The sequence below is a fragment of the Astatotilapia calliptera genome, unplaced genomic scaffold (genome assembly GCF_900246225.1).
Source record: "Astatotilapia calliptera unplaced genomic scaffold, fAstCal1.2 U_scaffold_7, whole genome shotgun sequence".
NCBI lineage: Eukaryota > Metazoa > Chordata > Actinopteri > Cichliformes > Cichlidae > Astatotilapia > Astatotilapia calliptera.
In genome coordinates this window covers 49,540-63,743 of record NW_020535811.1, presented here as the reverse complement: position 1 = coordinate 63,743, position 14,204 = coordinate 49,540, and the positions used below count along the sequence as shown (strand labels likewise).

At 41.7% G+C, this 14,204-nt stretch overlaps 1 protein-coding gene across 2 annotated transcripts in view; it reads right to left on the bottom strand.

The window, feature by feature from the left end:
• LOC113018367 (uncharacterized) overlaps positions 1-3,978 on the bottom strand; it is a 39,916-nt gene extending 35,938 nt beyond the window's left edge. For both annotated transcript variants that reach the window (XM_026161431.1, XM_026161433.1), the window contains exons 1-4: positions 3,850-3,978; positions 2,125-2,203; positions 1,820-2,042; positions 486-766 (exon numbers count right to left, since the gene is read on the bottom strand). In XM_026161431.1, coding sequence (XP_026017216.1) covers positions 486-766; positions 1,820-2,042; positions 2,125-2,193 — 573 coding nt within the window. In that variant the 5' untranslated portion in view covers positions 2,194-2,203; positions 3,850-3,978. The remainder of the gene's footprint in view (positions 1-485; positions 767-1,819; positions 2,043-2,124; positions 2,204-3,849) is intronic.
• Between the last annotated feature and the right edge of the window lie 10,226 nt (positions 3,979-14,204).

Sequence of the window (14,204 nt, the reverse complement as noted above, 5' to 3'; positions counted from 1 at the left end):
TTGTGGAAGAAATCCGTGGTGCTGCTACATTTTGCGGCAATAATTTTCTTGGCATGTTTTTGGAATAATTTTGTTCGACATCCTTCTTGTGAAATCCAAAAGAAACTCCTGCTATCAGCTTCTACTTCTCTATCTTTTGTATATAAACACGCATGCTAGCACGGTGTGCCAAGTAGAAAGTTTTCTCATTGGGGCGAATTAGGGACGCATTCGCAGCATGTGGAAGAACCCCCTCCCCCCACATACATTTGCAGAGAGCTTAATATTTCCATGGCAAGCTATACCTATACTCAGTGGTTACAATAAAGCCATTTTAACCATGGGCCATTTTCGCAATCACCTGACCTGGTCCTGACGATCATTGGTTTAAAATCAAAAACTTCAAATACCTGCACGCCCCACCTAACTCACCCTTGTTTCAAATGCATTTACATGGGTAACATTTACATTTCCAAAAAGATTAAGATGTTAGCTTACAACCCTACCTCATCCCTTGCTATTCCGTGCTCCTCCGCCACAAGCTCATGCAGGACTTGAGAGTGCTGCTGGTGGTAATGCTCCTGGGCTTTGAGGTTTAGCTCCAGCTGAAGCCTGTCGTGTGCTTCAGAAAGCAGTTCCCTCAGTTTTTTATTCTCCTTTTCAATCTGCTCTTGGATTGTCCTCTTCCGGTCCAGCGCTGCCTGCCGCCTCGTCTCATCTTCTATTTTCCTGCGTTTCTTCTGTTGTTGGCATCTCTCATACTCTTGTTTCTGGTCATCAATTCTTCCTGCAGGGAAATGAATGACTCTTATAGTTAACGAAGTTTGCTTTAAATTAGTAAAACAATAAAGATTTATTTGAACTTGTAAACTGGTCTCTACCACGAGCTGCACTCTGCTGTGTTCTATTCAGTTGAATTCAATTCAGTTTTATTTATATAACAAATGCTCTTTTGTTCACATGTAAAATATATGTATAAGGAGGGACTGTTAGGGTTGAACATTTTTCTTTTTTCTATTAAATAAAGCTGTTTTAATTATGTTATTTATACACAATGCAGTTGTGCTCATAAATAAGTTGGCACTCCATGTTTTGAGAGTAAAGAGCTTCATTCAGCATTATTGTCTGGATCTGAAATATTGAAGAGTGGACGTTGAGCGCAGAGGGGTATTTTGCAACACGCTTACACACACTGACAGCGTTTATAATAGGTCTCTGTGTCAGAGAGTCCGAACAAGATATCCCGAACCAGACCTAAAATAAGCAGAAGAACAATGAATAAAAACATTAGATAATCAAGGCTGTGCAGGGTGTTTTTGTCTCTCTGAGTCCAGGAAAAAGAGCAGATAGGAGGTCGAGGAAGTAAGCGGACGTGGCTTGAACAAGGAGGATTCGGAGCAAACTGCCACGTTTGTGTTGGGAGAAGACAGCCATAACAATCTTTGTTATTGTCTCACTATACAAGCCAGTAAGGCCAGCTTCAAGGTTATCTTTGATAATAATAATAATAATAATGTATACTTTATTGATCCCCATGGGGAAATGTGAGGCAGACTATTATATCACGCAAAGGTCCAGCGCTGTAAACTTGTAATTTCATTTGTTCATTTTTTAGGGAATTATCTGATTCTTGTGTCAAGTTTTGGTGCTTAACGTTATATCATTATTATATTCATGTAAAAACTGTTCAGACATTCGTTTAGGCAAAATGATTGGTTAGGTTTAGGTGATAAAACCTAAATAGTCGTATTAACAAATCTTCAGCCTTTCCTCTTAAATTTCAAATGAGTCTCTCCAACATGTGCAAACACACAACCAGGCACTTATTACTCATACATACCAAAGTTTGCACAGCAGTCAGCAATGACATTCAGTCTTCCATTGACCAGTTCAATTTTTCCACCGTCATCGCTTTCTCTTAAGGTGTACGGAGCACTGTGACCTGCACACCTGAGGTCCCACTCTGAGTGATCTCCATATCTAAAACGGAGGCCCTCAGAATTGAATGGAGGTATTGGATGTAAGTACTTTCCTGTGCTATGGCCGTGCACTGTACGAACACCCTGTAAACAGAGAAGGGTGGGCATATAGAGACGCATAACATCACAATGGTAAAATCGTTTTATATACTGTTTTCTAACTTACCCCTCTACCCACACTAGAGTAGTGAAAGGCATAGGGAGTCTTATTATGTATTGTAAAGGAGCTCCCCATGGTCCAGGCTCTGGAAGAAAACAAACAGATTATAGTTATCATTCTTAAAGTAATATTTATTTATGAAGTGGTTCTGTATATGTCACAAGCTGCTCCTCAGAAAACAAACTGAGTTAACAGAAAACCTGTTTGTCTGTTCAGCAGTTGTTGAGTAGCCAACACCGGAGCTGTGTGGAAAATAAAATCTTATCTGGAACTTGGGAACAGATATGTTTACTCAGCTTATGGTTCAGCAGCAAACTCTGGGATCAGCTGGCGAGCTTAAAACTCACTCTGTGGGAATCAGTGGATTAGCCCTCTAAGGAGAAACCAGAGTTTTGTGGCTGAAACACAGTCAAACCTTACTGCACACTGGGTTTCTGGCAAGAATAAAATGTTATAGTTTTCTTTCTCATAACTCTGATACTGCCTGACCCAGATACTTCTGTGTGTGTACAGCATTGTTCCAGGGTGTGATCTGTGGCTCAGCAGCAAGGGAGGGGTGGTGCAGTGGGTTCAGGGGCAGCGAGGAGCAGACAGCTGCACAAGGATCAGCTGTGACAAGGAAACATTGTGAGCTAGAGAACAATGTCAGCCTTGTTGGATAGAGAACAACAAGGCTGACATTGTTCTCTAGCTCACAATGTTTCTTGTCACAGCTGCACAAGGATCAGCTGTGACAAGAAACATTGTGAGCTAGAGAACAATGTTTCTTGTCACAGCTGATCCTTGTGCAGCTGTGACAAGGAAACATTGTGAGCTAGAGAACAATGTCAGCCAACAAGGCTGACATTGTTTTGATGGCTGACCTGGTTTGACAAGCTCTGGGACGGGTAGTTATTTTTACAACACTGGATTTAAACATCGGCTACTCATAGATTAATTGATCTCAATTTAAATTGAATTCAATTGTATTTATATATATATTTAAATATTTAACAACTGCCCCAAGGTGCTTTATATTGTAAGACATACATTCACACATATATTCTGTCTTGCTTTTGTTGACTTTTTATTCCTCTTCTCTTCGGAGCACACTCAGACACTCTGCTACATGCACTTCAAACATCACATCTGTAGAGCTCTTTCTCAGCATGAAGCCATTCTGTTGCTCACTGATCCTCACCTCCCTTCTTAACCTAGCTTCAACAACTCAACAAAGCACCTTTAAAAAAGTGCACTTAAGGATGGTACAAAGAAAAAGGAAACTTGATTCCAGGAGGAATAGCACCAGGAATCAAAAGTATCAGGAGTGAACAGACATGGGAACAAGACAGAAAGAGGAGACGAGATAAAGCATGAAGTGAACATGAAGATGAAACGTGTGACTAAAAATAAAGCGCAGTATAGGACACGTAGGATGTAACACAAAGAGAGGAACATGGGAACGGGTCAGTGCAAGCTGGCTCCCCCCAGTCTGCATGCCAAATATCCCCCCCCCCCCATAAATCAGTCCATTTACACGACTAAGACACAGACAGCGAGGGAGCGAGACACACACACACACAGAGGGTTAGAGAGTGGACAGAGGATGATGGAGACGCAAACAGCGATGTGTTTATAGGCATCGATATGGAAAACATCAGCAAGGACAATAAAACTAAAAAGGAAGACAAGCATTTATTAGCCTCAGAATCTAAACTATCACAAGAGCCAAAATCAATGAGATTTACTTACAAGAGTCTCAACACTGAACTTGAAGAGTTGGGTGCCTGCAGACAGACAAATCTTTTTCATATGATGGCTGCTCCTAAAAACAGACTGAAGAGGAATGAGGAAGGGCTGGAAACAGGGAGGCCACTCCAGGGTTCACTCACACATTTTTTTTTGTAAGTCATGTGATTTACAAAAAGCTGAGCAGCAGAGGGAGGGTATAACAATGTGTGAGTGGACCCTGGAGTGACCGCCCTTCCTCTGCTACTCAGTTTTTTGTAAGTCATGTGATTTACAAAGAGCTGAGCAGCAGTGCATGCTCAAGCTACAAGCACCACAGGAAGCAAGAAGGAAAGAGGCCTCTATCCAGTGTCCATGGCAAACAGTGAAACAGTAGTGCTTTGAAACCAGACTAACATGTTTCTGAGATGTCAATCATTTCCAGATAAGCCTGCAGCTGAAGGAACACAACTTTTTCCATGATTCTGGACAAGAAGGTTAGTTTAGAGATTGGCCTAAAATTTGAAAGAAGATTTGCTTTTCAATGTGAAACACTATGAAAGGCAGCAACAAGTCTAATGTTCAGAAACCTAAAGTCTGTATCAGCAGCAGAATGGAGCTAAAATAAATGTTGGTTTCAGTTCTATGAAACTTTGAGTGTTTTGGATCAGTAGCTGCTGTGTTTGTTGCATCATATTGCTGTAACTGTTTATATGCTTTATATATCCTGAGCTAAGTTGATCTATAGTGTTACATCATATTCTATAAGGGGCGGGGCCATTATTATCAGGCCATCCTGATAATAATGAATTACAGTCGTCCAGCCTGGAAGTAATAAATGCATGAACTAGTTTTTCAGCGTCACTCTGAGACAGGATATTTCTAATTTTAGAGATGTTGCTCAAATGGAAGAACGCAGTCTTACATATTTGTTTAATATGTGCATTGAAGGACATGTCCTGGTCAAACATGACTCCAAGGTTCCTCACAGTGTTACTGGAGGCCAAGGTAATGCCATCCAGAGTAAGAATCTGCTTAGATACCATATTTCTAGGATTTTCAGGGCCGAGTACAATAACCTCAGTTTGATCTGAATTAAGAAGCAGAGGAGGGTGATAAATGAAAACACAATAAAACATGTTCATAGAGCCAACCTTGATTGTTTGGATACTTGCATGTGTAACTGTCCTTAAAGACGACAGTAAGTCCTCCACCACGGTGACTGAAACAGGGGGCACCCAAGTAGGAGCAGCCAGTAGGGCGCAGTTGGTTTAGGTTAATAACCTCACCATCCCTCTGCCATGTTTCAGAGAGAAACAGAAAATCCAACTTTGTTCCTGTGGAAATCTCATTCAGGGAGAAGGATTTGTTGGCGATGGAGTGGGTGTTCAAGAGGTTCCACATCAGCTTGTGGAAGTGGAACTAACAGCAGGACCAGCCACTGGTTTTGCAATGCAAGCTACGAGGGCACAGCAGTATAGAGGTAATTGACAGAATCCAGAAAATCAGACAAGAAGAATCCAGGCTTCAGTGGCTGTGAGTACGCATTTCCAACCAAATCCAGAAGGGTAACTGGCAGCAAAAACTCCAGACCAGTTGGGGAATCTCCGATCTAGAGGCTCATCTAATGTGTACCTGGATGCTGGCCCTAAAGCCTCTTTTCCATCTCTTCTTAGCCTGCACATTTCGTAAGTAGTAATAAGTAATCCAGGAAAAAGAGCAGACAAATGGTGGGGGAAAGTTTTCTTGAAACTGTTCTGATCAACATAAACTCTTTGATGTGGATCAGGTCATAAAAGTCATCTTTTTCTCTCCGTTTTGGAGATGTGTCCACATCGAGAAGACGTTTTTGGTCAAGGAAAACTGAGCGACTTGAAGTGGACAGCGAAAGCGGAGACTTTTGGAAACTAGTTAGTCATATGATGCAGTCATGTGAACAATTAAACAGCAGTTGTTTTGTTTGCTCTCAATTTTGACAGCCCTGTTAAAGATAATATCAATTTGTACATGCTCCAGATAGCTTCCCTTCAAAATCTTTAATTCTAACTGTTAGGGAAAATGTTCTAAAACACTTCTTCAGTAAAGACTCAGAGAAGAGAAACACACAGAACTTCTTGCTAGCAAGGGCAGTCTTTATACTGAAAGACTCCAGCGAGAGCGCTGCCCTGGTCTTTATTTATACTCTTGAACGTGTGTGTGTGTGTGTGTGTGTGTGTGTGTGTGTGTGTGTGTGTGTGTGTGTGTGTGTGTGTGTGTGTGACTGCTGATCAAAGGGTCATAAAACATACAAGCAAACACTATTTGGTTAGGAAGAGGGTAGACTAGACCCCCCCCCGGTGAGGGAGTCCAGCAGTTCATCTAAACAAAAAAGCACTTAGACTAGAACAGACGTAGCTACGTTAATCCTACCATAAAACTATAAGGCAAGATGCAAACTTTTCCCATGCCCCCAAGATGCAGGTGTGCATTCCAGGAATGCACACCAAGCCTCTGTAGCCTGTTAAAGATCACACAACTTATCACTACACAACTTATCACTACACCTCTAAGTATACATGGTTAAACATTTCCTAATACAAATAACTACAAACAGCATCCTACCATAAGCAAACTTATATCACTAAAAGATTATACTGACTACGAAATACAATTTTCCATTGACATTCCCTCCTGTTGTCAGAAAAACTTTTAAAGTAAGATATCAGTTTGTAACATCTTGTCGTACATTTTCTGTCACATTGTCATTAATCACACAAAGTCTTCATGTTCCAACAGGCCAAAGTTATCATCATCATTTGTCACAGCTGTATATGCAGCAACAGTAAAAATATTATGCGGTTAATCATGAGTCTTACACGTTACAAAAATACAAAATAAAAGTAAAAATATTCCAACTCCGATGAGTAGCCTTTTTAGCACCTGTAACCAGGAGCCAGTTTATAGCCAAGAAAACCAGTCACTTGTATCACTTACATAGTCCTGATTTTGGGCCTGCTGGATCTGTCTCAAAACATTCAGGGCGTCAGTCATGTTTGATGAATGTACATCGTCTGGTATGTAAGTGCAGCATGTGTTGTTGAAAAGGACACAAAGTCCCCCTCTCTCTGCTAATATCATGTCCAAAGCTACTTGATGTTGCATCGCTGTAATTCGTAATGCATCAATTTCCTGGTTCTGCTGTTCGTTGATCTTACATGAAGCGTTCAGGAAAAAGTCCAAACCAGTAATCCAGAGTTTCAATTCTCAGCATGTTTTTTCAGCTCCCATCCAGGGGAACAATGAATGGAGTACTTCCTGTCCAGTAGTCCATAATTTAAACTCCTTAGGCACGTCGCCTCCCCATATCAAGTCATGTGGTTGAGATTTAGGAATCGCTAATCTTCTTTTCCGGCGTAGTGTAGAAGTGGTGTTCACTGCAGTCATCCTGAAGGTGTGGTCTGACAGGAATATAGGAGCACATGTTCCTGTCCAGTCTGGGGGCAATATGAAATATGCCCGTTGTCCACATAGCCAGGCCATTCCTTGCACCCAGTATGTGCCATTAGAGGGTCCACTCATGTTCACAGGTGCGAGTTGTCGTGTGTCCATCTCTTCTGCCTGCCTCCTGGTTCAGCTGCTGTTGAGGTCAGCTGAAGTCCTGTAAGGGTGAGCATCGTAGTCAAGGTAACCAGGAGGGTCCACCTCCCCATGGTTGCACACAGATCCATCACACCTCACACTTGGTTGCCCTAGAGTTGATCAGAGGCTGGAGGTTGGAGTGCGAGCTTACCCTACGGGGGCTCAATCAGCACTCCCCCCTCACCACTGAAACAACCAAGTGTGAGATTTCCCTAATGTGCTGTCTTGGGGGTGTCGGGGTTTCCTGGGACCTCAACCTTTTTGCAGTGGCTCTGATAAATCCAGGAGAGTCTCTCTGCTATTTTGCAGGTCAAGGTGATGTTCATAGGAAACTGCTGTCATCACCACCATAGCTTCTGGTTCCTGTGCTTTCACAGAATCATAATGCCATCCTTAGATTCCCTCTGCGCTGTCGATGGAGCTTGGCACGCTCCCCTCATCCTTCAGGTGCCCATCTGTTGTCCACAATCTCCTCTGTTGGCCTCTGGAAATCTCCTTTGGCACAGCTCTCATTCCAACGCAGTTTCATGGTCCTTGCTGTGGCTCCAAAGTCTGATCTCATGATGGGCCCTAACCAGCTTGACCTTTGACCTCAACCACTGCCTGGTGCTGTCAGCTATGCCTGGAATGGTTCTCGCTTCTCACTGGGCCTCTGAAGATTTCCCAGGAGATTACTGCTGCACCTGTATTTTAGAAAAACTTCTATTTGGAGAGCATGTCAACAATCATCAAACCACATTCTTTAGTTCAGTGAACTTCACTTATAGGCCATCAAAACCTCATCTGAACATGGATGCACCACTTGCATAGGTTTAATACCCGTAAATAAACGGTTAAATCACAAACCTGGATCCCTGTCTTAAAAACCGGCTCCACCAGGAGCCCGCATACACAAGAGCTGGAAATAAAATCAACCTTCACACGTATAAACAATTATATCAAAAGAGTAATAAGCATTCAGCACTGGCAAGACAAGTGTCATGTGCAAGTTTTCTCAAATCATTAAATCACTATTATTACCATAATTCGCCTCAACCATGGATCATCCCATGTGCTCAGTTAACATTAATGTAATCGGTGACTTCTCTTAAACAAAGTCATCCACTCATATATTTATTATGGGTTCAAAGTGGCCAGCTAAGAGCCCATAATAAACTTTTCCATAAACACCGTAACCTCTTATTTGTTTTACCCATGTCACTGGTCCGTTTCAGCTGAATCTTCCACAACATCCTCAAAGAAACTAACATTAGCAATACACATTACTGTGGTCAGACAGAGGTCAGACACAGGTCAAATCATCATGCACCCTCGAATGTTGCTGTCATCTTACTGCTCCTGTAACAAAAAACACATATAGATTCATCCACCCTTTGTCCTGTCTGGGTGGAGATTAACTTTGAGTCGTGATCAAGTCTTGTCAGCTTTTACCAGTCAGTCAGTTTTTATTTCATTCCCATTCATACATTCATTCTTTCTTTGCTGATAGTGGAATCGATTGTCGCATTTAGTTTCCACTCTCAGCAAAATGACGTCATTTCAAAAAGAAAAAAGAGCTTGTAGATGGGATTACCTCGCTGAATCCCTTTTTTTTTTTAGGCTGGGACACTTATAATAAGTTGCTTTCTCCAGAACCCAATTTAATGTGGAGAAAACTCACTTGACACAATTTTCTCGACGACGTGTAGCATTTTTAATTCAAACAAAATCAGTGCCTGTTCAAAAGATAAAAATGAAAAATAACAGAGATTATCAAACAAAACTTTCAGTGCACTGTAAAAGTATCAAAATAAAAAGGCCTTGTTAAGTCATAACACAAACTCCTCATCTCAGGAGGGTAAATCATACCATCAGCATGGTTCATCATACCATCATACTAATCTGCAGGCTCGACTTCACAACAAAAGAAAAATCATCAGCTAGATTCACTCCAAATCAATCATCAGCTGTACAACACACAACAGTCTAACCCTAATGTCATATTAGCTATGAGTTTAATCACCAGGTCTGTGCTCTTCACTCATTTAGGCCACAGATCTATTTTATTCAATTTTCCTTTTTCCCTTCATCATAAAACATGTGACATGCTGTCATGCACTTCACAAAAAAAAAAGTTTGTTCTGACGTATTCAGAGTTGTGTATCTAAATACAGGATTCACTCGCACATCAAAGCAGGAAACTCAGTGTTTTAGAGTTTCCACTCAAACACAAACTCCAACACATCTCATTCACTCGTGCTAGAATTCAGTCACCTTTCATTAATCTAAAACCCAATAAACTAATTTGCATATCAGCCATTAACCCACTAAGTTGACAGGACAACAGAAGAGCATGTTCAAAATAATATCACAAAAGACAATTTCCCTCATACAGTAAATTACTTGTGCTGCATTAATCAAGCAGGAAGCTTCTCCCAATTTACCATTTTAACACTAAATTTATTGCCTGATCACTGGTTTATCAAACCAGGATTTCTTTTCCCCACAAAAGTTAAATTGTTGTCCTGCAACTTGGAGAGTCAATTTTTTAGAATAAATTCAGTATTTGATAACAAGTGTCTGCTAAATTGACACTATTGTAACACTGATGAAAGATAACAAACTAATTTTCATTGCATGTGTGTGTCGCTGTATATCCAGCAGAGCATGCACTGGTCTTTACATCACACGAGGTGACTTGGACAAGATAATAAACAAACTCACACACTTAAAATGTTGTCTAATCTTCATGAGCTATTTTGTGTTTGGAATTGTTAGTAGGGTTAATATATGTTCTGTTTCTATGTATCTTCTGAAACAGGTTACCATCGGCAACCACACTGTGTGTTGTTAACCCCTTCTACAAATACCCTCTTTTAATGTGTAACACTTTGTGTATGGTCTTGTGTTATCTCTGGTGGATATTAGCTGCATGTGTGGTGTCACCTTTCCATTTTCTAACAGCACACTTGCATACCTCAGTGCTTGTCCTCTTCCTCCTTTTGTGGTGGTCTGGACACTGTGTCAATCCTCCACTTCCAGGCAGTCGCTTGTCTCCCCGAATTCCTTAACCTAATTTGATTGCCCACACTAAAACAGCAGCCTCAGTCCTCTTCTGCTCCTCTCCTTCTCTCCCACTTTTCAGTCCAATGGCAGTCAGCTTTTTTTCCAGCTTTGTCCCGTGTCACTCTGTGTCCCACTGTCTCTTTCATTGCCATCTCACTCCAAACATGGCAAATGTCAAACTCAGACAGTCTCCTCAAAAGTCCTTCACACACAGTGAGGTTGCAGCTGGCTGGAAACGCATCTCCATCCATCCAATCTAGATGGTGGTTCTTCTCTTCCTGATGCCGTTTGCCCACAGCGCTGCTGGACCTCTCTGCTCAGATTGTCTCTTGGACTCCTGTCCACTGTTAAATGTTCATGCTCGTGCTTCTGAAACTGCACTCGGTGTCTTCAGGGAGAGATTAGCTTCCTTGGAGCTTAGAGCTTGCTTGTTCAGGATGAGGACGAGAAGCTGCAAAACAATTCAGCCAAAAAATTCTGGCTGAGTGTTTCTAATTTTCTAATGATTTCAACCTATAATTTTCTTACGACTGCTGCCCGTGTAGGATTGATCCAGGTCCGTTCCCCACCTGTAAACGACAGACTGAGAGACTTTCATTATTATCATCACTGCTTAATCATCACACATCTCTCTCTGTCTGTGTTTGTGTGAACAATCCTTTCTTAAAAGCAGAAAATGACATTGTAGTTGTTTTTCGACTGATCAACACAAAACCTTTTTCCTATAATTATTTTTCATCTACAATGTAAATTTTGTCTCTTTTTCACTCTTTTTGTTTGTATTATTATTTTAAATAGCTGGTGACCTGCAGAATCACCGCTCTCACAATCAAAAACAATTACTTTTACACAGCGCACAAAAACACTGTGACGTCAGACACATTCACACTCACTTTTTCATCTGCGTAAATAAATCACATGGCTGGAGATATGTGCCATGGTGATCCATAGGCATGATCACCAGTTTATTTAATTATTTTTCAACCCAACAAAACAAATAAACAAAAACATGATGCTGATGCTACACACACACGAGTCAAGGTGCAGAAAAACTGCTCATGGAAACGCTGCACACTCTCTGTTTCCCCTCTCTTTGAGCAGCTCTCAGACAGCTCTTGATCTGATGATGTGTAGCTTGCTCATCAGCTCAGAAAAAAGAAAAAAAAGAACTGCAACGCGACATCACACAGTAGTTGCATGCTCTGCCCACAGTGGCAAAGTCTTACACTTTCATATTCAATACAGCTTCTCCATCATGTACTTTTAGATGTTTCATACAGGGTTCAGCATAGTAGTTGTTTTCACAGATGTGCTGCATATTTCAACAATGGCTCATAATAAGACGACAGTCTTTCACACAGGTCAAGTGCCTCTATGCACTTCATTAGTTTAAATATTTACCTATATCACGTCACCTCACATGTCATTGTACTGAATTTAAGCAACCACAAGCTTAATGTAGATTACTTTTAACAACTATCCACCTCAGTGGTTTGGCACACAGGCTGTTAACACTTTGTGTCAGCAAAGGGGGTGGGGGAAAAACCACCCACCAGAGCACAGCTGCTGATGTGGGCTGGCCTTCTCCACACACTCCTGGCTGCTTAGGAAACCCATGATAACAACAACAGCTGCTGACGTCACACACCACGCGGTCTGCTCCGCACACACAACAACAACAAGGACGAAAATAACAATAACACAAAATAGGCCTACTGTCCAGCATAATCTGGACCCCGCGGAACTTCTCAACGTCCCACAAAGTGGCGGAGAACCAAAAAAGTTCGAACTGCGCAACTCTGCGACTTAATGCTTCTGCACAAAAAACCCCCATTTTCAAAGATTTTGCTGGGCCGTCGCTGGCACGCTTGACTTCAGAGTGGTTTACTGATACGGCCTTCGACTTCACCCTAACGGTGAAGCGGTATCAGTTTTATGAGATGAAACTCATCCGTTCTCCGTTGTCACCAGTACGTGAGCCTCAGCAAAGAAAACAAAAATAGAAGTAGTTCAGCAGCGTATTGTGCTGTAAAATCAACTTACTTCCAGACACATACACACACATAGACATTTGCGCGCTAATTTGTCACGAAGTAATTTCAGCTACCTCTAAAACTAGTCGAAACACAGTTCCTTTCGGCGAACTTAGACCTAATTTGTCACGAGATAATTTCAGCTACCTCTAAAACTAGTCAAATTCGGCTCCTTTCGGCGAACCCAACCTAATTTATCACGTTACTTTAAATCTTTGCGGCCGTCTTTATATACCAAATAGTGTTTCTCACCCCTGACGTCCCACTGACGGTTCGGATCATCAGACTGAATCCCAGCGCCGTGGACCTGGTCACCGGCCCAGGCTCAAATTCACGCCCTGGGACTCTCTCCTCGTCTAAAAGGGCTGTGCACAGACGTCGGTGCCAGCTCCCCACGGCGTCAGGAATCAGTGCTGGATCCTGGAACAGAGTCACAGATAACAGTTCTGATATATTCTGCACCGGCTACGAAGGACCAAATAAATGTTAGGGAAAATGTTCTAAAACACTTCTTCAGTAAAGACTCAGAGAAGAGAAACACACAGAACTTCTTGCTAGCAAGGGCAGTCTTTATACTGAAAGACTCCAGCGAGAGCGCTGCCCTGGTCTTTATTTTATACTCTTGAACGTGTGTGTGTGTGTGTGTGTGTGTGTGTGTGTGTGTGTGTGTGTGTGACTGCTGATCAAAGGGTCATAAAACATACAAGCAAACACTATTTGGTTAGGAAGAGGGTAGACTAGACCCCCCCCCGGTGAGGGAGTCCAGCAGTTCATCTAAACAAAAAAGCACTTAGACTAGAACAGACGTAGCTACGTTAATCCTACCATAAAACTATAAGGCAAGATGCAAACTTTTCCCATGCCCCCAAGATGCAGGTGTGCATTCCAGGAATGCACACCAAGCCTCTGTAGCCTGTTAAAGATCACACAACTTATCACTACACAACTTATCACTACACCTCTAAGTATACATGGTTAAACATTTCCTAATACAAATAACTACAAACAGCATCCTACCATAAGCAAACTTATATCACTAAAAGATTATACTGACTACGAAATACAATTTTCCATTGACACTAACTCACTTTTGCACTTTTGTGTTACTCGCAGCAAGAGCTCCACCTCATTGTCAATTCATTTAAAAAACTTGTTTTTCCTCAACATTTTGCCTTTTTGATGTTTTAAGGAGCCGAAAAATAAATAAACAGCAGACAGAAATGACACAGGGCGATTAGTCGTTTCAATGTGAACGAAAAACTCCGAACGACTGAAAACGATAGTGTTCAGACGAAAACACTTTTCAAATTTATCGGGAAGATGTAGACGTAGCCTCGGTCTGTTTCGGCTGTCTCCCAGAGGAGCCTGCAGGCATGTTGTTGTGGGTGAATCCCATCCGGGTCTCTCCTCAGCTTTCTTTTTTTTTTCAGGAGCTCTGAGCTGGTTCAGAAGATGTGATCCAGAAGTTAATCCAGTCTGAGTCACATGTTCGTGACTTTGTGGTTTATCAGACAATAAAAACCTTCAGCTTTGTGTTTTTTTCTTAACCCAACTCCACCTTAAATACTGAGAGACACCATCAATGCTTCACAGGCTGAGGAACAGTAAATAAAATATTCAATTTTGTTTATACAGCGTCAAATCACAACAACAGTCGCATCAAGAGCCTTGAGGCGACTTACA